Consider the following 22579-nt stretch of genomic DNA (forward strand, 5'->3'; position numbering starts at 1 on the left):
ATTCTCCTCCTGGAAATGAATCTGAGTGGGCTGAGAGAGAGAGGGAGACCCAAAAAAAAAAAAGTGAAGCCCTTTGAATTTTGAATATATGTAGACATGATAGCTTCTTTTATACACACACAAAGAGTAATAACTTCGCAGGACAAAAAGAAAGGAGAACTCCCCGACACCTTGCTCTTCCAACAGTGCAAAGCAGTACAAAAAAAGAGAAAATATATATATAGAAAACAAAAAACACAAAAGGACTTCCCATATCCATTTCCCATGGTATCTATTAGATGTTTTTATGCTTCCCTCCTGCCAAAAAAAAAAAATCAGAGAAAAAAAAAAAAGAAAAGGAAAAAAAGGAGTCCCCCTTTTTAAAGCAATCAGGAAAAATGAAGAACAAAAAAAAAAAGGAAAAAGGAAAAAGGAAAAAGGGAACATAGATTACACCGAATACACCAAGTCCTCACCCGGTGCCCGGCCCGGTTCCAACTCACCCGCCACCACAGCATCCCAATCGATCGGCTCCCACGGCTCATTCATATACAAGCTCCCCTCCAGATCGTCCGGCAGATTCACCCACTCCGGCAGCGCCCAGCTATCGTCCATGTCCATCACCATATCAAGATCCTCGTCCTTGGAGACATCGCTGTCCTGGGGGGTCTGCGTGACGGCGCTGGCGTCCGTGGACTGCGGGGTGTCCTTCGAGCGCATGGCGGTGAACGCATCGGAGAGGAGCAGTTCGTCGACGCGGTCCCAGCCGACGTCGAAGAAGGATTGCTCCGCCAGCTCGCCGAAGGTGGAGCGGATGGCCTCGAGGGACGTGGGGGAATCCTCCCAGGGGTCCTTGGCGGCGGGCGGAGAGAGCCCTGTCTCTGCGGTGTTGCCGGGAGGTTTCTTGGCGTCTTTGCTGGGGACGCGTTTAAGTTCTGCTGAGGTTGCCTGGTGCTCCTTTGCACTGCTCATCTGGGATGGTTTGCGTTGTAGGGATGAAGGGGAGATTGATTTGGCGCCAGCGAGGCTGGAGGTTTGAGCCATAGGTTGCGAGGACGAAGGGGTGATGCTCATGCCCGGCTTTGAGGGTTGTTGTGCCTTGCCCCCTAGAGTTGCAGAGTCCCTAGGTCTTTGCTCGTTTGCATCCAACGGCTTCTCATCGGCTTTATCGAGACCGAGACCCTTCCTGTAACTCTCGATCGCGAAATCAAGAGCATTAGTAATTGGCTCCTCTGGCTTGTGCTCCTCGTTGACATGATTGTCCAGCGCAGCCTGAGACGGGAATCCCTTGATATGGTATTTGCATTCCACGATCGAACATTTGAACGTGTCCTTGGGAACTGACACTGGTCTCTTCGCCTCTGGAGCAGCCGGTGTCTCTGCCTTCACAGCCGGCGATCGTTGTTCGGCAGATTTTGCCGGCGCCTTTGCCGCAGCCTGGTTTGGTTTCCGTCTCTTGGGTGGAGGAAGGGTAAGGCTTTCCTGAGTGACACTTGTCGGCCCGTAGACACGCGGGACACCCTGGGGAGATGTCGCTCCGAGAGGAAACGGTGGCTGCACCGTGGTTGGGGCAGGGGGAATCGTTTGGGCAGCTTTCCTGGCACGTTGAAGCGCAGCTTCTTGCTGCTCCAGCTGCTGCAGGTTGCTCGCATTAAGAGGTGTGGGTCCCTTTGGAGAAGCCTGTTGTGTAATCCCAGGCTGTACAGCAGCGGTCCTTGAAGATGTCTGGCTTAGTCGGGAACTCTGAACACGACTAATCATCTCAGCGAACCATTTCTTAATATGAGCGATGGCGTTGGCCAGATAATCCGACGCGATCGTAAAATGATCGGCCAGAGTCCAATCGGGGCCCTTGAATTGCTTCATGAGCAACATCCTCTGCGTTTCGAGTTAGTATCACCGGGCGAGACAGGTACTACGGGGAGTGGAGTGGTGGGGTTTTCGACCTACCATTTGCAGCAATGTCCGAACGTTTTTCTCTTGGCCTGGGAATTTCGATATCCACTGAACCAAAGTGTCCATACGGCTGAGCATGTACGTGTTTTCTCGGAGCTGCTGTGTAACTGCAGCTTTTTGGGCAGACGTCATCGCAACCGGCACGACAGCGTTATCATTTCGGACGAGTTCTGCATACATCTGCTTTAGCGGCTCGGGAAGGCGGGCCCATGCTTCATCCGCTGCATCTTTAGAAATACGAGGTTGGGCTTGCTGCCGTCGGAGGTGCGCTTCCCACTGCGGTCGCTGCTGTTGGCTCATAGCGGCCATCGACTCACGTGTAGACTGGGCCGGGCTGGCCTGTGGTGGCTGGCCACCACCACCACCACCACCACCACCCAGCGGGACCGTAGGAACCTGAGGCTGATGTGGAACGGGTGCCTTATTTTCTGTGTCAGGAACACTCGGCCTTTTCAGGGATTTGGGAGATGGTTTCACAGCAGCTGCACGCGCCGTGTTGGCTACATTTTGAGGTCCTGATTTACTGTCCATCGAGGGCATCCCGGGTGCCGAAGTCGGCTGTGACACCTGCGGCTGGGCTTGAGTTGTTGGAATATGCTGTGGAGGCTGAGTCGGAACTGGAATCTGCCCAGGAGTAGGAACTTGGTTCATGGACTGAGCTGCCAAAGCCTGTGCAGCTTCCCGATTCCGTGCAGCTTGTGTCATGTATTGCTTGTGCCTGCTTTTCTCTAGAAGCACCCGGAGTGCATCATCGCTGAGTTTTTCAACATGGGCCCCAAGCTTTTGGCGCGCCATGTGAATATCGTTGGCGGTGATAGGTCGCATAACCGGCATGCCATGAGGCACTTGGGGTTGGCCGGGAAGCTGTTGATGCATATGCTGAGGGCCGAAGTGAGGCTGCCTCAAACCGCTTTGGTCCATGCCGACTGGTGGAGCAGCGGTTGGTTGTCCCATGGCACGGTTGGCAGCCTCTCTCCGGGCGCTAAGCATCTGGCCGAAATGGAGCTTTTGAAGCATTGCGAGCCTATCCACGCTGATCTCGCCGAGCGCTTGAGGATTTTTACTCGCCCACATTTTCAGCTGGCCCCAAGTTTTCAGATTTTTCGGCAACGCTTGTGCTACGGCTGGATTAGAGTTAAATATGGCAAAAGGAAAAGGGACTTTATCCATTTCTCGAAGCTGGTCCTCGTTCATGGTGAAGGTACTACTGCGTTGCTGAAGGTACTCAAGACGAGGATCCGGTGGTTGCGGGTAACCTAGAAACGGCTGATTCGGCTTTTGCATGGGGAACTGCTGGCCTTGCAATCCGGGCTGCGGCTGCATCCCGCCCATGTTCATGAGGGGATAATGCATTCCCATGGATGCTCGCATATTGGGGTCATTTACCATGTTCGATGACGGTACCTGGGCCATCTGCGCGGAATCCGGAATTGGGGGTTGAACAGGAACACCGTGATTCTGTCGAAGCATCGCCGGATTGTTTGCCATCGCGCGACGATAGTTTTGAAGCACTCCGTTCACTTGTTCGGGCGGTAGTTGAGCCAAGTGGTTTTGCACGTTCTGCGGAAGCCCAGGAGGAATCGGTGGGCGCGGAGTTTGCATGGGATTCTGGTTGTTCTGGCCCATACCTCCCGGTCGTGCGTACGGTCGACCTTGTGGGCCCATTCCTCCCTGAGGAACTTGAACGGGCGCTCCTGGTCGGTTCATCATCGAGACGGCTGGGTTTTGCTGCGGCATCGACTGTGGAATCTGAGGATTTGCCTGGGATGATATTGCTCTCTGTGCTTTCGCTGCAGCCTGCGCACGGGCTTGGGCGTCGGACTGAGCTTGGAAATGAGCAGCATGTTGGAGCTTGTCTTGTTGAGCGTTTTGTAAATTCTGGCGGTGCTGCTGAGCCATCATGGCCGCATTCATGTTGGTTCTGTTAACATTCGGGTGAGGGCCCTGAAATGCTCCCTGTTGGGAGCCGAATGGCGGATGGCTCATCATCTGTGGATTATGCGCAGACATGGCCGGCTGTCCACTCTCTTGCGAGCGAAGGGCGTCCACTTGTTGAGGCTGAACATGGTCCACGTTTCCAGAGAACGACGGATCTAGGCCGGCCATCGGCATAGCGGGGCTACCTTGGAACGACATGCTAGGCTGGCTCAGCTGCCTTTGATGCGTAGTCATCATACGCTCACCACCTGCAGTGTTTGCGGCATCGAGGTTCATGGTTTGAGGGTTAGCCATACCCATGGCCTGCCTATGTTTTCTCAAGGTTTTCAGAGCCTGGCAGCGAAAAAAGTACTGCATCGGCGTGAGACCTTTGCGGTTCAAGAACTGTCGCTGGTCTGCAGTCATGTTTTGCAGGTTCATTTTGATCTTCTCCATGTCGGCGGGTGATGTCTTCTGGGCCAGCTGGTCGGCAAAATGGCAAACATATTGAGATTCCTTTTGGCTTAGCGAGGAGATATCGTCGCGTAATTGCATGGAGACAGGGCGGGCTTGTGGATTCTGAAGGAAGGCTTGTTGGGGCAACGGTTGCTGGTTCGGCGGTGCACTAAGTGCCTGCTGTTGTTGCATCGGCATGGGGGTACCCTGGGTGGGACGCGGCATTGCGTTTGGAAACATGTGTTGCATCTGATTCTGGGTCGCTTGAGTGTTGATGGGCAAGCCGACTTGAGGGTTGGACTGGGACATGATAGCCTGTTGCCTCTTATCACGAAGTTGCAAGAGTTTCTCGTTGCATTCTCTTTCGTAATCCGGCTTTTTTTTTTTCCAAGAACGAGTTAGCACTTGATCCCAAAGAGCTGTTCGAGGGAGTAAAACCTTTGTTTTAGCTTCTCGAAGGGCTTTTTCTTCGAATTTCAGGGCCGCGCTAATGGCAACACGACCTTCCACTGTTGGGATCAAGCGTAAAGAAGATATCCTTGAGAAAAAGAAGTTAATCTATTTCCAATAAAGCAGTAGAAAGTTTCACTTGTGGGGTTTGTGACGCCTGGGTCCAGGGGAGGTTCGGTAAAAGGTGATCGATCCAACACTTGTGACTACTTTAAAAGAAAGGAAGGAAAAAAAAAAAAAAGAAAAGAAAAGAAAAGAAAGGAGAGAGAGATGGAGAGGGAAACTTACATTTGGCAGACCTTCACGATACGTTCTTGTATGGGCACCGACTCTCGCCAACCGGTGAATGGGCCTTGAGCCTGTATGACTTGTCCAACATGTTTCAGCAGCATCTGACTATTGTCGGGTTTAGGCTTATCGGTCGTTGGCATCGGCCCCCCCGCAGCGCCGCTATTTGGCAGATTTGCGGGATTCATTTCGAAACAGTGAATATCAATTCAGCGGAAGGGCAAGATCCGCGAAAATGCGCTTTGAACCTCTTCATTCACCGGAGATACTTCTCGAAACGGGTTTGTAAGAATTTCACGCGTCAGATCGGAGACAGTCGGGGGGAGAAGAGGAACCAGGAGAATTCGAGAGAGGAGCGAATTGTCTTGGAAGAGAAGAGAGAGGATCGGCCCGTACGACGCGATGTCTGTTCGCCAACAACCTGGGGTGGGGGATTCCCAACCTCGACGTGGAAGGGTTTAGGGAGGTAGGGATGGAGGACGAAGGCAGAGCGGATTTCCACCAGCCCGTTGGAGGGCGGTGGGGTGAGGCTGTAATCGCTCGGAACAAGAGACGGGCGAAACGTGTGTATCGAAGACGCAAGGCGGACGAGTTTGAAGGAGGGCGAAACGAGATGGTTGTGTGAGAGAGGGAGAGAGGGAGAGAGATAGAGAGAGACAAGAGTTAACTAGAGGAGGAGGCGAAGGAAGACAAGCATAGCTGTTTGGACAAGCATTCTGTGTCTGGGGCGGCTAGGTCACAGGCGCACACACCGTGGTTGGAAAGTTACAAGGCACCCCAGACCAAGGAGCAATCAAGGGACGGAATGCGGAGCCCAGGCGGGGAGTCGTCAGGCCGTCACCAAAGAGCTAGAGCCGAAGAACAAAAAGAAAAATAAAAAAAATAAAAAAAATAAAAATAAAAGAAAAGCCTGGCGAGAGTAGGAATGTCGACGATGGGCAGACGAGGTAGAAGAGGGGAGATGAACGAACAAAAACAGATCCGCCTCTTTTGAAGCCGTCCGGGTTGTTCGGTCTGGAGGGTGGTGGTCTGGACGAGGCGCTGCTTTTTTGGTTTCTCGCTGGCCTTCAAGTGTCTTGCCCGCGCTGTTAACTAGTTAAGTTATAACTTAACTATTTTGTAACTTGGACTAGTTATGTAATTCGCAGTTCTGCCAGACTGGCGGGCAGCGGGTAAGTTACACGGCCTGACACGTGAAATACGCTGATATCACCCGCCGTCGCCCGCAGTACAGTAAAGCCCGCCCCAGCCCCAGGGCGGCCGTAATGTTACTACATAGCACATTACCCCCGCCTTTCCTTCTTTTCCCTCCCAAAATAAAAAAAAAATAAAAATAAAAATAAAATAAAAAAAAAAAACAAAAAAATAACAGTACCGCCCAACCCACCCCGGCCAATCACAGCCCGTCCAGCGTCGCGCCACAGATTAGGCTTAGCCTTCGCTTTGCTGGCACTTCCTGATCTGGACTAGCGCGCTTAGTGATCTGCTCCAGCCGCGGCTGGCTTGCCCTCTCACTGGCTAAAAAAAAGACTGTCGTTCGCTCCTTTTTCCTCTTTCCCATACTACGGAGTACGTAACTCTGTACTCCGTACTCTGAAAAAGCTATTTTAAAAACAAAGAAAAAAAATAAAATAATAATAAATAATAAATAATAAATAATAAAATGTAAACGGTCATCTGGCGAGTGCTGCCTCAGGCTCGCCACCCCGCCCGCATCCGGGTCCTGTGTCAGGTCTAGCATGGCCTGATTGGGTTTGTTGCTGTTGCTTCAGGTATGGTCTAGTGGCCCTTGCCGCCCTGACATCCAGCCAGCTGAAGTTGCCTTGCCTTGCTGTGACTATAAAGGCATGTCCATCCTCTTCCACTCTTTGTTCTCTTGCTGCTTTCCAGGTGGTTCCTTGCTGCTCCTTCCCCTGCAGCAATGCTAACAGAGACTTACAGCCTTGGTCCATTGGTGATTCACATTGTGTCCCTATCAATGGCAAAATTACCTCATACCAGGGAGACCAAAAGATGCATGGATGGCTCTCTTGAATCATACATCCCCTTCTATTTCTCTGTGCAGCACAGCAAGTTGCTGTGCTTCCTGAGACTGTTCAACCTTGGGCAGGAGGTGATCTGTAGCTTTGTCAGGGTGTGCTGTAGTTTTATCACCCTGCAACCTGCAATGCCATGCTGGGGAGGAACACAGAAAGATTGGCATCTTTGGCTTGAGATTGCATCTGGAAGATGATGGTGGAGAGCTGATGTGCTCACACACATGCACAGCAGCATGTGATGGCATTAGAACAGTGTTCATTTGCTATTTTCTGATCACAGACTGGGTACTGCATCCAATACTTTGTTTCCTGTTGGTGAATCAACTTGGGAGATCAGCATTGGCTTCAAGTGAGGAGCAAGGGTGGAAGAAATGGTCAGGGAGGAAGTGTGGTCATCATGCATTGTTGCCTCCTTTGCAACTTCTTGTCATGTCCTCCGCCTATGCTGTCTCAGCTGGGCTAGATCAAGAAGTTATGCTGTGACAAATTGTCTTAGAGGGTATGCCTCCCGGCCGGACTGCATTGGGTTACATGTGCTTGTTACATCAAGTGGCATTGTGGAGTGGATTTTGACTGGAGAAGAGATGGCATGGGTTCACCTGATGAGGTGCTCTGAAGCAGTGCCCCTTTTTTCCAGGGGAAGGGCTTTGTGAGGGAGTGGGAGCTTCTGCACGCGCCTCCCTATATAGAGGCCCATCTCCGCGTGAAATCATGAGGAGCGATATATCGCACAGGTAGAGTGTGAGTGCATGAGTACACAACACAATGGCTTTGGTTGATCTTGATAACCTCCAGTTCTATTTTCCACCTCCATTGCCTCCGGGCTACAGACCCTCATCACCTGTTATGGGCCACCCGTCCGTGGGCAAGCTCATGCTCAACGGCTCAGATTGCACTGTGCTCTCTACAGCTGCAGTTCCTGTTACTACCCCATCTCCAGAACAGCTGTACACCTCCGAGAGCCTTGACCACTTGCCGCCCTTCCACCCCACACTGGCAAGTCAGGGCTCACCGTGGCAAAAACAACGAGAATTGATGCTGCCCTGGGTGACCTTGAAGGATTTCAACCAGGTGCTAGAGGTGTTTGGAATTGCTAAAATTGAAACTGTTGATCTAACTAGTGATGATCCTACCAGTCAAGCACCCTTGCCCAGCATAAGCTTGCCTAACCTTGAAGGTCCGCTCCTTCTTTTGCACCTCTCCTTATCACTGACGCTCTCCTCTTCTGTGTATACAGACTAATCAGTGACACCTCAGCAGGCGATTTTGATGATAAGAGCTCCTATGTTCCACAGTCACCTGGCATGAACAACAGTGATTCCATGGTATCAACCAGGCTTGCGAGCCTAGCAGGTCTGTTGGACACAACTCTAGATGAGCCACGCAGTGGTAGTCAATGTGAGCACTTCCATGTGTCAAAGTCTCATGCCACTGAGCCTCTATTCTCACATTCTGGTGCAGGCGACCCGGTCACAGTGGGCTCAAGCTGTGATGTTGATGCAGCAGATGCTCAGCTGATGGGCTTCCTGGTGTCTCTGTGCCTTCCTCACCACAGCCAGATACTGACGCTGTTGCTGCCAGTGCTGTTGACAGTCCCGCCCATTTTCCCTGGAAGCAACAGCCAACCAGCCTACAACTGCCAAGGTACCCCAGAGTTGAAGTGGGTCGCGTCCCAAAGGGATGTAGAGTCAAGGTCCTCCATGGCTGGGTAAAGATGTCCACTTCGGCGCCAGGCTAAATGTGTCATTCATTTGAAGCCCTGCCTCCTGACCAACCCACAAGGTGATGGAAATGTCTTGCGCTGGATCTTCAGGAATCAGGGTAGTGAGGCAATCTGTTTTGGACTTGTGTAAATCTCTTTCTAATTGCCATTGGCAACTGGTGCAAACTGCGCCCGAGAGCAAGTCACCCAGAAGTGTAACTTGACTGATTGGAGCCTTCAAATACATGTACTGAATTTCTAGGGATCTGTTAGTAATTTCACTGCATATAGTTGGAATCATGCTTATTATGTCTCCCAGTGTAGACATCTTTGCTCCTCAGATATCCCTCTTCTAAACACATGTGCTTCTGTGGCTGTCCTAACTCATAGTCTTCACGCGGAGATGTTGTAGCCTGTGTCTGCAAGACTACTTTAAGACTAAAAGGATTAGGAGAGTCCAAGTCTTGTTAGCAGTGGGAAAGGCACAGTTCAATGTGTGCTTCAATCAATTATTAGCACCTGGTTAAGGACTTCCAACCAGACAGGAGCAACAAACAGGAGAGGAATTTCATAAATAGATTCTTGTCCTCCAGAATAAAGTCACCAAGCATGACCTTGTTGATGTCATCTCTATATAGAAGCAGTGACAATTCCTGGTGTTACACAAAGTCTGCAACATTTTCAACGAGAAAATCAAAGACATTGGAGGGCAATTCAACCATCTCTCTAACAGTATATAAGAGTTCACAAAGCGTTAATAACAAAGAGTCTAAATTGTGCAGCCGCATTTTCTTTGTTGGTTCATGGGAATTTGCCTAGAACATGAACTTGATGAAATGTTTGATTCTTGTAGCTTGCTGATTTGGAAGTGCTTTATTATTGAGTGCTCTTGCAATAAGCTTTTGGTGGAAGAGAGGACAGTTTGAACAGTGAGTTGTATTTGGAGCTTGGACACAGAGTCAAGCAACTTTGGCAAGTCAATTTCCGAGCCCTGAAGGCGCCAGATATCTTGCCAAAATTCTGTACCATTGAAAACAAGTGCCTGCAGCAAAGGAGAGGACATCTTGGAATGTGTGCACTCAAGCATTTTCAGCAGCAAATGTAATCTGGCGCGAGAGAGGCTATGAGCCATTTTATAGTGCCCAGCGCTCCCCATACCACACCCACCTAACATGTTGCGCCTGTGCGCCGCCTTAGTTTGTGTCACATGAGGCAATAGCAAGAGTCTCTTCTTGATGGATTTGGTGATCAATCTCTTTCTCAACTTGGCCCTACTTATACTAACTACCTATACTACCACTTTAGTTAATGGGGAAGAGTAAAAGGATAGTGGCCTCTCAAGCTATTCCAGCAAAGATGAATTTGTGTTTCAGTCAGAAGTTCCACCTTTGGTTGTTGGTGTTGTGGCTGAAGGTTGTGTGCTAATTTCATCTGACTACCCCTGCCAATGCAGATTTGTTGTGCTCCTACGCGTGCACTAATCTTACTGCTCATAGCTTGTGATAGATATTGACAATGATGAGAATAGTTCTGAAACATCCTACAGCATTAAAGTACTGCATATATATGAGCAATGAGATGTGTCTCTTTGATCACCTTACAAGCATAACTATTTCCCTTTGCAGCCCACTCAACAATGTGCCTGACCAAGCCTTTCAGCCCACATGCATCCTTCAGTCAAGCAACTGAACAAAGATCAGGCCTGTATTGGTGTGAGGCACCATTTCAGAGTTCCCAAATACCAGAAATCTATGTTGAGAAGTGTTGGTCAGCTTGGTCCAAATTCTTTTCTGAAGAAAATCCAGCAACTCCAATCACATCACTATGTGACTTTGCTAGGTGGTTATTCTGCTGCAGCTTTTGATGTTTAACTGAATCTTTGCTATAAACTCACAGAAGATATTATGGATTCAAGCCACTTCTTTCAAGTGATCTATACCCATAGATTTTGTATAACTTGGTCAATTGATTACACTGGAGGAATACACATCAAGATGTATGAGTTTTCCACTGCCTCAAAGAATGAGGCTCGCCTCCAGTCAACCCAGCTTCAAAGTTTGAAGCTGTTGCATGGGAAGGTGCTTCTTGGCCCATGCAACTTGTACAGCATTATAGACCTTGACCATGGATGTTTTCCTTCAAAGCTGTTGAACTTTTCTAGCAGCAATGCTTATAACTATTGCAACCTCTCCAGCACCATAGACAAAAGCAGGGAAATTTCATGGACAAGCCAAATTCCAAAGCACAATGTCAAACTGCTCTGTGAGAGAGAGGTGTGTTGCAAGTTTCTCTTGAGAGAGATGGACAAGCAAGTTCGGGCGTCAATTGTTGCGGATTGTGGTGGAAAACCAAAACACACACCACAGCAGTGGCCTCGCATCACAAGGAGTGTGGATGTGTGGGGCAACTATCCAGTGTGGTAGCCATATGCCAAGGACGGTGGGGTAGTGATGTGGCCGTATGTTCGCTTCTTGTAATAGTATATGTTGCCATTCTCCGCAAAAATTGAATCCATTCTTTATACTCCTTTGATGCCTGTCTCGCTCTTCATTAGAGGCTTCTCTCAAAAAAAAAAGCATCTATAGGCCCTCCTACTTTGATTCTCTTCCATCGTATGCCTATAGCAATAAGATTCGTCCACCAGCGTAACCACTAGCAAGCAGGCCTCTGCCGCCCTGGCTGTGGAATCCTGTCCATCATAACCACGTTCCCCTCGCGGGGTGCGGTCCGTGCCGTACATCGTACTTTGACTTTTCGGCATCCTAGAATGGGTCTGGATGAGTAAGCTAGCCAACGAGGTCATTGATTGGTTGATTTCATTACCAGCGATCATGCGAAGTGTCCTCACCAAGGAGCGGGTGACCAAGGCTGAGAGAGCGCATGGTTGTCCAGTCCTCCAATTTTCAATCATGAACTTGAAACCTTTGCTTCAAGGCTAACGCTTTCCCTACGGTGACGCACGTACTGTTTTGCCGAGACTCTAGTGCTATTTACCCCGGTCGTTATTCGCAAAGTCGATTCCACCACGTTTCAGGATTGGCGGCACTATGTAAGTAACGAGGAGACGCATCCAACATAATTCTGCTCTCCGGAACGGCTCAATTTTAAGAGTTCTCTTCCTTCTTCGGCGTCGATGCAGTCTCGCATAATAATCGACCCAGATGACCGCCATATGCCTTGTCCGGTGACACCCAACCCATCTTGCAAACGTCGCCGACCCGAGCAAGATCCATTCCACTCATCGCGTCATCAGTTGAAGCGGCAGAAGCTGAGCCAGCCGGCACCAGCATATTGGGATAATCTATCCAGAATTTGGTTGACCAAAGGCGCGTTAAGCGAATTAGATCAAAGAAACAGCTACCTTGGACCACCCCAAAACCATTATAAGCCTGTTTCTCAACAATCTCGCCTCAAGCTGAAGAAGTGTTGTGGAATTCAGCTTGCTCCTGACCCTCTCTATGATTGCTCCCCTGAGTGCTTAAAACAGATAAAGAGGTTTTCCAGGCTGGGAGGTCCTGGCCTGTCGGACCTTAGAAATGTATGTAACTACAAATCCACTGCGCGCATTACTGCTGACGATTTTAAACCAGTATCCCGAACCTGAACGCATCCTCAAGCGACCAATGGCTTCAAGCAAATCTGACTCCCATGGTAGAAAGCGACGTGCAGGACCTCCGTCATTGAAATCAAGAAATACGAGACACCACAAACACGACAAGTTCCACGCCGTACAGTCGAAACTTTCAACAAAATCTGATTGACCATGGAATATATCCCGACGGGTATGAATACCCTGATGGTCGGATACCAGCAATACCTGATAACTGGAAGGAGATCAATGAAAGATTGGTTCGACCCCGTCCCTCCCTTTCGCCATCAAAGTTCTCTGATGGGGAGTTCCGGAAACTCAAACGAGCAGATACACACGCATCAAAAGAGAAGCCAGTGACAACCACAGTGATTCCAATTATCGAAGGTGATATCGGCGATCCTAAATGTACTGGAGGAGATATCTATTCGGAAATCTTGCCTACTTAACCAATGGCACGCTATCTCAAGCCAAACCAGATCATTTCTATGGTGCGCGTCCTGAGCAGCTCGATCGTCAAATCCGCAAGGATCTTAGCAACCAGATTATTCCGTCAACGCAGGATGACCTTGCCACGGCACCAAACTTCTTTTTGGAGGCAAAAGGCCCTGATGGATCCCTCGCTGTGGCTACGCGGCAAGCTTGCTATTATGGCGCATTAGGGGCCCGAGGCATGCATTCACTTCAGATGTATCGACAAGATAAATTGATCTACGACAACAACGCTTACACTATTACATCGACTTATCATGGTGGTCAACTCAAGCTATATGCTACTCATCTTGCAGAGCCTAGAGGTCCGGGCTGCCGTCCTGAATATATTATGACTCAGCTTGGATCATTTTCCTTGACTGACACATATGACACTTTTCGTCAAGGACTTGCTGCATACCGAAATGCTCGCGATTGGACAAAGGAAATGAGGGACGAATTTATTGCAGTGGCAAACAAACAACTCTCAGATGCTCAATCACAACACCAGACAGCTTCAAGTGTAGCTGTTTCACAGGATTCTGATGCATCGACCATGTCCGATGAAACTGAGTATCAGGATGCGCAATGGAGCTTCGCGGCTCCTATTGAAGGTGGGGAAGAAGAGTTTCAAACTGAAAGCAGAAATCCGAAAAAGCAGAGGGTTGATTCCATAGTTTCTGGTGATCGAGTTAGCAATAATCCCACTGGATGCCCAAACTGAACGGAACCCTTAGGGTACGTAGGTCTATCAGAGGCCATTTCAGTGCTGGTCGCCTAGTTTTCGGTCTTGTTGACATAGGTCCTCACGCTGTCCATGAGCGCCTTTATCATGGTCCAGTTGGGTACCCTGTTCTTTCCCAGTAGATTCTCGCGGTACTGTTCCAGTGCTTCGATGTCTGCTAAATTTTGGTTGCGTGTTCGTAGGCTTTGGGCGGCTGTATGCCCACCTGCGGGGTGGATGAGCCGCTCGCCATGACTCCTTGGTATCAATCGATACCTTGAAGCTAGGTGATTGGTTGGGAAAAGAGGTCCTGCTGGGACCTTGTTTCCCCAACCCCTTCCGTGAGTCTTTTTTCCTTCATTGCATCTTCGCAGCACCTTTTGACCTGCTCACAACTGCTCACAACTGCTCACACTATCCACCATCTAAATTCTAATGACCATTATTTACATCTGTTGAAATGAGACATTTGCTTCCGAAACCCCCTTCCAGTGGTGAGATGGGGTTTATGGATGCGGAGGTTACCCATTTCCCGGAAAGTCTTCGGGCCCAAGATGATGACGATGGCAGGTTTCATCTTTATGTTTCGAAGCGGGATGAGCTCCTTGAGAGGTATAATAAGGCTGAGATGAACCAGTTCATCAGTATTGCGATATCCGAATCAACCCAGATTGACAAATGCGTCGCTCCACTCACGCAAGTCAGCAGATGCTGGGGTCGAGACACTCGTTGTTTTGCCAACGATGCCGCTCATTGGTCAAAAAGTGAGGTCCCAACAGGACCTCACTTCAAGGGCTATTTACTCATTTTGCATGGACTCGCATGTTTGCTACCCCAGGGATTTATCCTGCCTATGAAGAAAAGCGCCAGCCGAGAAGCGCCCGACCGCCCATGGCCGTCAGTTGCATTTCCTTCTTGGAACCGCTGTCTTCAAGCGAGCATCGAGGACTGTAGACTACAGTGGCTCTGAATATTCTGAAACTGTCGCCCTTCAGTTATTACGAGGACAACCTTTGAGGGCTTGCACCGCGCCATCTTGCAATCTCGATATCCGCCGTGGATATTTGCGACCTAGTCGATAAAAGATGTTCCATGCCGTGGGAGAATTGGTGCAGGAGTTTTGGAGACAGTGTAAGATATTCCAGAAGACTTCCCTGTCTAATGGCTAGTACAATGGATCTGTGCAACCGTAATAACGTCTATCCATCATCGCAACACAGAGGTCATGTGAAAATGCAGGTATAGGCTCCAGGAGCTTGTTGACAGCTTGCTTCTGCTCCTTCCAGAGAATCCACAATTTAGCATTCATCAACTCCATGATCCTCAACAGCAGTGGTGAATGAATCCATGTTGCGCCACTCCAAAAACGATGCCTGAAAGTATCTCTTTGCGATCACTTTAAGCCCATCAATTTGAAAATAGTCACCTTGAACATACATTCAGCGACCTCTAGATACGGGTACGGGCCGCACCGCGGAAAAGCTCAGCAGTTCTCCACCCACCTTCGCTGCCTAGCTACCAGGGATATCATGTCCACCTCCAGTCACGGCCCTGCTGTCTTAGTGATCCTCATCAGCCCCGCCCCCGGCTCCCCCGGATTCCGTACAGGGATATAATGCTGTCCTCCTGCTCTTGTCCTGCTATCAGCAAGTCTGCAACCAGTTATTCCCACAAAGATACTCTACAGTAGAAGCCCCTTGTCTCTGGTCTCCTTATCTCCGCTTTATTGCCTAAATTACTCTCAGTCCCTTGGGCTCTCTGCTCATTTGAAACTCCTTGAAGAGCCGACAACTAAAAGAAAGTCCTAAATTATTTCACCAGAAGATATTGTGTTAAGATTCTATATACTTGATTACCATCCTGACTAAGTCTAGAAAGAATGGCTTGCGGCGAGATTATACTACTCACAAACACGTGCGACTTTCACACCAGATACCAAACCAACAGAACACCTTACAGGTATAAGCTCTCAGACTGCAGTGACACAACCTGCAAGTACTCCAGCAGCTATGTGCTGCTGCAGCAGTGAAGGTACAAGGATCTAGTGGGCTAAATCTTGCTTTGACAGGTACAACTTATGAACAAAGTTTGATGACACATTTTGGGAGATAATGATATTGCAGACAGACAGTAATGTTAATATTATCTTCTTAATTCAACATTCATGGCTGTGCTATGTCTTCCCTTCCTCTCCCATCAGGAGTCTTTGAATCTTTGAGAGGCCAAAGAAGTCATTTTGCTGGGTTGCATAGATGGGATCTTCCATTGCCCAACTGACTGTTCCTGTCTTGAGTCCTAGTTTAGTTCCTTCCCTCTGACATGAATCAAAGTCTATAATTACAGGATTGTCCATCTTATCCATCATGATGTTTGATGGATTAAGATCATTGTGTATGAGCCCCAAAGTATGCATATGTCTGATGGCACTCTCAATCTCTTGTAGACAAAGAATTCTGTCACAAGAACTTTCCTTCTTTAGTCTCTGAAACAGGTTCATTGAGTATTTGATAAAACAGAGCCCTGTTATCCTGCCATTCTTGGTAACACAATCAAGGTACTGAGCAATGTTGGGGTGTGGGTGGCTTTGAAGCACTTCACATGCTTCCACCTCAGCCAGTATCTGATGACCTGGCTCCAGGGAAGCAGGAGTGTCACTATAATATAGAAGGCTTTGCTGCTTGATGTAGGAGTTTGGAGGTAAAGGGTCAGGAGCCAGAGTGTAATGGGGGTCCATTGGTGGCCAGATTTTTTCTGCAGGGATTTTGGTAATCTCTAGCTGACTTATGTCGACTGCAGAAGATGAAGAGGCACGCCTCATAGAAGAACTCGCCATCTTGTCGCAAGATCAGCTTTGTATGGTTGAAGACAAGGCCACCATCCTGTTCCACAAATGCCTCACTCTGCTCACATATCTCCATAGTAGACATATCTAACTCTACATCTTGTTTGTAAAGGCAGCGCCGAAAATTGGGGGTCTGGAGAATAACCTGGGGGCCAGGGTGCTGAAAGGATGATTGTCTGTTGGAGGGAGTGTTGGGCGATGTGGACATAAGGCCGGGTCACGTGCCCGAGAGTGAGCCATCCAACAAGGTCATTGATTGGTTGAGAAAAAGAGGACCGTAAAAAGAAGAAAATAATGATAAAGAAATAATAATAAAATAAAACAACAAAATACAGCAGCAAAATAGTGCGTGACTGGCAACTGTAGTCAGTCGTAATTACGCCAAGAACCGTTGTAAAATACGGAAGACGTCCAATGCAAAATACGCAGTCACATGACCCTAACTTTCTTCTACAGCTGATTACGTCACCGCCGTCCGGCCCCAAAGTTCACTCCTCCAACCTTAAAGGACGATCCGAAGCCCGCAGCAGAAGCAAACAGCAGTTCGTTCAACTTCTCCCCCTTGCATCCAAAACCCCCAAACCCCCCCCCCCCAAAACTAAACTACTACCGAGTAATCATTTGCTTCAGAAAGTGGCCTTTTATGCTTTGCTCCCTCTTTCGCCTTGGTTCTTCGAGCGCCGGAGATGAGCGCTCCGGCGGCTAGCTTTTCTATTAGCGGTTATTTCGATGATACCAAGTTGCTGAGCGACATTTCACGGCGTCTACGAGGGAGGAACTCGGGGAGCTGCTTCCGTCAGATCTAGGGTGGAGGATCCATTCAAACATCATTGTCGTCTTAGGTTCGGTCGGGTTACACGCATCATGGCTTTCTTCTCGCCCCAGACTGCCCGTCCTCCTCCGGTGGGCTCGGGCATATTTGCGGCCTTTGCCGTCGTTTCCATCTTCTTCCTCGTTCTCCTCCTCCTCAGACACTACCTACCCTTGCGGAGCACGCCAGCGTACCTCGCCCTGCCCGTGTTCCTGGCCCTTGCTCTTCCTGCAAGCGTCATTCTCTTGGTCCCCATCGATCTCACTTCGAGCACGTCCGGCAGCTCCCCGTCAGGAATATGGCTTCCGTCCCGCGTGATGCTTGTCTCCTGGCGGATAACCTACTGGCTTACATTCGTTCTCACATGGTATGGTCCTTTTCCTTTTTCTTTTTTCCTTTTTTTTTTTCTATTGGAGCACGCCCACCCAAAATTTGTTTCCGACTGCGAACTGACAGATGTTTGACTTCAAACAAATGCAGGCTGATTCTCCCTCTACTTGGCGAATACGTTGATTCGGGACATCGGACACCGAAAGCCAGAATCGCCTACTCCCTCCGATCGAACGCCCGCTACCAACTCCTTATGTTGTCCTGTGGCATAGTCGGCCTTGTATACGTTTTGATCCAGAATGGCTTTAGGTTTAGCTCCCTGAAGAGTCTTGTCATGGCCTTGGCATACGTTTGGGGCTTGGTTCTGGCTATCTATCTCATGGGCCACGGTCTCGTGGCTATACCGAGGGGTCTCTGGAGAAACGTAAACCCAGGCAATAGGCTACGGCGTCTTCAGTCCCGGGCTCCCCTGATATACGATCGCTTGATCGATGCTAAATCCAGCCTTGAAGATATTAGAGCCCGAGTGAGCCAGCTGGAGAGGCGCAAAACGAGCGTGCCATTAGACCTGCAGGACTGGATAGACGATCTGGTGGAAGGCGCAGATTTCCCAGGGGCCGGACCCCCTCAGTTGGCTCTAGCCGATGCATCAAGGTCCACCGGCCCCGTCGTTATCACGGAGAGATACCTGGCGGAGCTTACGAGAAATCTGAACCGCGCGCGCCATAAGAATGCCCGCTTCACAGACGCTTGGAGTCGACTTGTGCAGGAAGCAGCCGATTGCCAGGCGATCATCGATTCTTCAACCTCAAAACACCTCGAATTCAGCCGGTACACGTCGCATTCTACTCTTTCCCACCGCCGTTCACTGCTGACTCCATACCTTCGCCACGTGCTCCATTTCCATGTCCTTCCGGCGGTCCGAATCGTATGCGCTGGTCTCTTTTCAATCGCATCCGCCTGCATTGTTTGGTCAGAATTTGTCAAATCATTTGCACCCAGCATCTCGATTGTCAGTTTGAGTGTCACCCACGCCTATCATGGTACGGCGACAGTTAGTTTTCTCGGCCAGATGGTGGCCTCGGGCTGGCTGCTCTATATGTGTTCGGCCGCTTTCGCCGGCGTAACTGACACAAAAGTCTGGGGCAACCGCGCTCTTGTGCGGCGAAACACCTACGGCGAGAGTGCCTGCTGGTACGCCGGCCTGATAGCCAGGCTCACCGTTCCCTTGGCGTACAACTTCCTTACTCTCCTCTCCCGGGACGTTCAACATCAGACCACTTTTTACGACTTCCTCGGCCGCTTTATCGATCTAACTCCGCTTGGGAAGGGATTCGACTATTTCTTTCCGATCTTCATACTGGTTCCTGTCGCCGCCACACTGTTCAACATGTACGGCAAGGTCAGAAACGCCTTGGGATTCGGATTACTCGAGGGCGAGGACAGCGCTGCGGATGACCCTACCGGCGTTGGGATCGGTACGTGGCGTGAAGGCCGCGAGTTGATCAACCAAGAGCTGAGCGGTCCGGGGTTTCTTGGGCTCTCTTCTCGTTCAGCCGTCCCCGGCAATCGGTACACCGATTCTGGTGATAACGGTCATACCATCCCGCGTCGAGGTCCTACATTACGAGTTCCCCCCTCACACAGATCATCCAGTAGTCTGCCGCAGTACGAATACTCTGCTACGAGCAGGGGCATAAACGTTCACCAGCCGGTTTCGGACGACGAAGATGATGAGAGTCCCTTCCAGTCGTTCGTCCATAGGGTTAAGAATACGTTTGAGACGGCTGGCAAGCCAAAGTGGCTCCAGCGTGTGGATTCCGAGCTCAGACGGCCGAGGTGGATGCGCGGTGACCATGACAACGACAACGACGACGACGACGACGATGTGGAGGAGCAAGGTCGAGGCTCGGGGAATTCAAGCGGGCTGAACCGGTTATTTGGTCCCTAGCCCGATTAGGGTGCGCGCGGCGTTCTGCAGATTCGGTGTACAATTAACACAGCTTAATGTGGTGACGGAGTTTTTGGAGGAGTACAGCAATTTAGCCTCCTTTTTCTTTTTTTTTTTTACTTTTTTTTTTTTTGAAAGAGCATTGGGGGAGGTTATATGGGCTCTGTTCGGAGACATCTATTTACCGGTTCTAGTGCACATAGACATTATTTAATATGTATTTAGTAGTAATTACCCCGTATAGCGGAATCACTGCCTTTGCGGCCTGTGTTGCGTGGGGGGGGAGGGGGGGGGAGAGAGAGAGAGAGAGAGAGAGAGAGACTGTATGTAGGTCATGGCCGAACAGCCGAGTGTAGAGCGCCAACAGCCAACAGCCTTCCCAAATGACGCTCGATGCACGCAGCTCTTTGTTGTCACAAGGCGACTCGACGGGGATCGCACGGCGCCGGCCAATGCGCGACCTGCTCCCCGCCCTTGGCTCAGCACTGGGAGCTGTTTATATCAATGCTGAGCGGCGGTCATCACGACGCTGTTGGCGGGCGGATCGATTAATAATAACGGCGTAATTATGCGGTATTGGGATTACACGGGGTGTTTGGTGGTGTTAAATAACCGTCTTCCAGAAATAAGCGCTGGGATGGCGGTCGGAGAAGAGAGAGGAAAAAAACCATCTTTGTCACCGAATTCAAACCTACGAAAAAACGATGACTGCAGCCTTTCCACCTGGAACTCCTCTCCAGGAATCCAAGCTGAGATGACCTGACGCCCCGTGCTGCCGCGCTCCCAGACACCACCACTCCTCCTTCTCCCCCCCCCTCTTATTTCCCCCCCAGCACCAAAAGATCTATGACCCTGGCCCTGCTCCCCTCCGTACGCGCGAGTGTCGCTTCGTACTGGACCACCCTGGTGTCTAACCTCCCCCCCGCCCTCCACGCTTCCGTTCTGCATCTGGAGACCGCAACCTCGCAGTCCATCGCCGCCGTTTCGTCTCGCGTTGCTTTCTTCCTCCCTTTCCTCCCGTTTTCATCCTCCCTTGGCGTTCCCTTCGCCCTCGCAGCCACCGCTCTAGCTGTCCTCCTGGCCACCCTGCTCATCACAATGACCAGCTGGAGACGTTCGAACGTGTGGAGAGATGTCCCCTCGCCGTTTGGTGCGTTCTTCCGAGCTCCCCAGGTGCGGGACGAGGACTTTGACTACGTGGGGCCCGAGGAGCTCGGCGCTGGCTGGCGTCGACCGTCGTTCGGCCGGTTGGACTCGATGAGAGATCTAGGTCCACAGCGTGCTGCCGGCGGCGAGCACGTGTACGACGAAGATGATGTCGAGAACGACAACGACGACGACGACGACGACGACGATGAGCGGGAGCCCGATGTGCTCAGATTGAGACACCATACGAAGTCTTACCTGCTCCAATTCCCCGCATTTGCAATTGGTGATGGCATCCTGACGGTTGGAGACGTGCGGAGGGCGGCCGGCAACGTGTTGAATGTCAGTCGACTGAGGCGGATCAAGCTGCTCTACAAGGGCCGGTTGCTGAAGGACGACAATGCGTCTGCTAAAAGCGTGGGGTTGAAGCAGAACTCCCTGATAATGTGTGTGGTCTCGGAGGATTTTGGATCTGATGACGACTCGACCAGTGAGTCTGAAGTGGGCGAGTTCGCCCGGTACCGTACCAATTACGAGCGCGAGCCTCGACGCCGGCTGTCCAGCCCGCCAGGGGGGAGAAGGAGAGCCCAGTCGAAACGAAAAGACGCCCGTGTCGATAGGCACCGCGAGGATGAAAGCGAGGCTGGCCCACGCAGCGAGCCACGAATATCTCATTCTCAGCCGCCTCGACCCCGGATCTCTCCGCATATTCCACACCCTACGGAGAGCAAACCCTCGTCCCCGCTGTCTGCCCCCATGTCACCCGCTCTCACGCCCTCGTCTCGCATGCCAACGCCGTCCCCCATGCTCAATTCCTCGCAGACACCACGGGAGAAGCTCAGGATTCTAGATGATTACGTGGACAAGGTTCTGAAGCCTCTGATCAAGCAGTACATCGAGCAGCCGCCGCATGACCAGAAAGCTTTAGAGATGGAGCACAAGAGGCTAAGCGAGACTGCAATGACCCAGGTCCTGCTCAAGGCCGATGGGGTTGAGTTGGAGGGTGATGGAGTTGCTCGCAAGCAGAGGAAGGCGCTCATTTTGAAGGTCCAAAGTCTACTCAAGAGCCTTGATGCTGCCGCCAAACATTGAGACAGTAGAAGAGAGAGCCGGGGGGCGGGGGGGAAGAGAAAGAGAAAGAAAAGCATTCCCAGTTGCATCGGCACCATCGAAACGGGTTTGGTTTGATGGAGTTGAGGAGCTGCGAACTTTTTTGTCAGAAATACATAATTGCATAGAAGGGTATCTTGGCTTGTTAATTCTTCCTTTTTTTATCCTTTCTTGATACTATGTCATGACCAGCTTCTCTGCTCAATTTACTTTTAATCATTATCGCTATCGCGCTCTCCTTTGTGGGCATACTTTTAAACTTTTTTTTTTTTTTTTTTTTTTTTTTTTGGCCTTCAAAAACTGCTACGCGGTATGATTGCATCCTGACAGTTGTTCAATTGCCCATGTTGCCACAGCATACAAAGTAGATGACGGAGCATTAAAAAGCAGAACAGATGTGCATCCTTGTTGCATGAGACGGCTGTTATATTTCCTTCCTTGCTCCTGCATCTCTCTCTCTATTTTTTTTTTTTTTTTTTTTTTTTTTTTTTTGGACCATAAAGACATACATCACTACTTATATTGATCTCGACATTCGGTGCATTTACAAGCTTCGTCTCACCCACCAAACCATTTGTCTTTTGGCCTCCTTTATATGTATACCACCATGACAGAATGCAATACATTTTCCAGCTCTGCGTGGCAAAAATCTGAGCTGTGCATTTCAATTAATACGGCCAGCCTGCTCACATGAGCCCAAGTGAAGCGGAACTGCTTTTACTGGGCAATTGAGCCTGCAGAGCGGGCTGCGGAGTGAGATAGACCACGCCAATCAGAGGCGCGTGCTGCCATCCCGGGGGAGAAAAGACAGACGTCCT

At 50.2% G+C, this 22579-nt stretch overlaps 6 protein-coding genes across 6 annotated transcripts; 4 read left to right on the top strand and 2 right to left on the bottom strand.

The window, feature by feature from the left end:
* Window positions 1-95: 95 nt before the first annotated feature.
* D8B26_003207 (uncharacterized protein) lies at window positions 96-5304 on the bottom strand. Its single transcript, XM_003068513.2, has 3 exons — window positions 5047-5304; window positions 1930-4846; window positions 96-1857 (listed from the first exon to the last, which is right to left on the bottom strand). Exons 1-3 carry the CDS (start codon window positions 5232-5234, stop codon window positions 430-432), a joined length of 4533 nt encoding a protein of 1510 aa, XP_003068559.2. The 5' UTR covers window positions 5235-5304; the 3' UTR covers window positions 96-429.
* A 2113-nt stretch (window positions 5305-7417) lies between these two features.
* On the top strand, window positions 7418-9021 carry D8B26_003208 (uncharacterized protein). The gene is made up of 3 exons (XM_066124068.1): window positions 7418-8262; window positions 8346-8483; window positions 8547-9021. The coding sequence occupies exons 1-3, from the start codon at window positions 7851-7853 to the stop codon at window positions 8795-8797; spliced, it is 801 nt and encodes a 266-aa protein (XP_065980143.1). The 5' UTR covers window positions 7418-7850; the 3' UTR covers window positions 8798-9021.
* A 3096-nt stretch (window positions 9022-12117) lies between these two features.
* Window positions 12118-13573, top strand: D8B26_003209 (uncharacterized protein). The gene is made up of 2 exons (XM_066124069.1): window positions 12118-12325; window positions 12378-13573. The coding sequence occupies exon 2, from the start codon at window positions 12783-12785 to the stop codon at window positions 13569-13571; it is 789 nt and encodes a 262-aa protein (XP_065980144.1). The 5' UTR covers window positions 12118-12325; window positions 12378-12782; the 3' UTR covers window positions 13572-13573.
* A 2171-nt stretch (window positions 13574-15744) lies between these two features.
* D8B26_003210 (uncharacterized protein) lies at window positions 15745-16404 on the bottom strand (the record flags this gene model as incomplete). The annotated part of the gene is made up of 1 exon (XM_066124070.1): window positions 15745-16404. One exon carries the CDS (start codon window positions 16402-16404, stop codon window positions 15745-15747), a length of 660 nt encoding a protein of 219 aa, XP_065980145.1.
* Window positions 16405-17094: 690 nt separating this feature from the next.
* On the top strand, window positions 17095-19829 carry D8B26_003211 (uncharacterized protein). The gene is made up of 2 exons (XM_003068511.2): window positions 17095-17591; window positions 17705-19829. The coding sequence occupies exons 1-2, from the start codon at window positions 17278-17280 to the stop codon at window positions 19503-19505; spliced, it is 2115 nt and encodes a 704-aa protein (XP_003068557.2). The 5' UTR covers window positions 17095-17277; the 3' UTR covers window positions 19506-19829.
* Window positions 19830-20172: 343 nt separating this feature from the next.
* Window positions 20173-22352, top strand: D8B26_003212 (uncharacterized protein). Its single transcript, XM_003068510.2, has one exon. The coding sequence runs from the start codon at window positions 20352-20354 to the stop codon at window positions 21741-21743; it is 1392 nt and encodes a 463-aa protein (XP_003068556.2). The 5' UTR covers window positions 20173-20351; the 3' UTR covers window positions 21744-22352.
* The last annotated feature ends 227 nt before the right edge of the window (window positions 22353-22579 follow it).

This window comes from Coccidioides posadasii, chromosome 2, assembly GCF_018416015.2.
Source record: "Coccidioides posadasii str. Silveira chromosome 2, complete sequence".
Classification (NCBI taxonomy): Eukaryota; Fungi; Ascomycota; class Eurotiomycetes; order Onygenales; family Onygenaceae; genus Coccidioides; species Coccidioides posadasii.

Coding starts and splice junctions, on each gene's coding strand:
- D8B26_003207 (XM_003068513.2), bottom strand. CDS start 5,234: ATGAATCCCGCAAATCTGCCAAATAGCGGCGCTGCGGGGGGGCCGATG. Junction 4,847..5,046: donor ATCGTGAAGGTCTGCCAAAT/GTAAGTTTCCCT, acceptor CTTTTTCTCAAG/GATATCTTCTTTACGCTTGA. Junction 1,858..1,929: donor TTCGGACATTGCTGCAAATG/GTAGGTCGAAAA, acceptor CTCGAAACGCAG/AGGATGTTGCTCATGAAGCA.
- D8B26_003208 (XM_066124068.1), top strand. CDS start 7,851: ATGGCTTTGGTTGATCTTGATAACCTCCAGTTCTATTTTCCACCTCCA. Junction 8,263..8,345: donor AAGCTTGCCTAACCTTGAAG/GTCCGCTCCTTC, acceptor ACACCTCAGCAG/GCGATTTTGATGATAAGAGC. Junction 8,484..8,546: donor GCCACGCAGTGGTAGTCAAT/GTGAGCACTTCC, acceptor ATTCTGGTGCAG/GCGACCCGGTCACAGTGGGC.
- D8B26_003209 (XM_066124069.1), top strand. CDS start 12,783: ATGTACTGGAGGAGATATCTATTCGGAAATCTTGCCTACTTAACCAAT.
- D8B26_003211 (XM_003068511.2), top strand. CDS start 17,278: ATGGCTTTCTTCTCGCCCCAGACTGCCCGTCCTCCTCCGGTGGGCTCG. Junction 17,592..17,704: donor CTTACATTCGTTCTCACATG/GTATGGTCCTTT, acceptor AAACAAATGCAG/GCTGATTCTCCCTCTACTTG.
- D8B26_003212 (XM_003068510.2), top strand. CDS start 20,352: ATGACCCTGGCCCTGCTCCCCTCCGTACGCGCGAGTGTCGCTTCGTAC.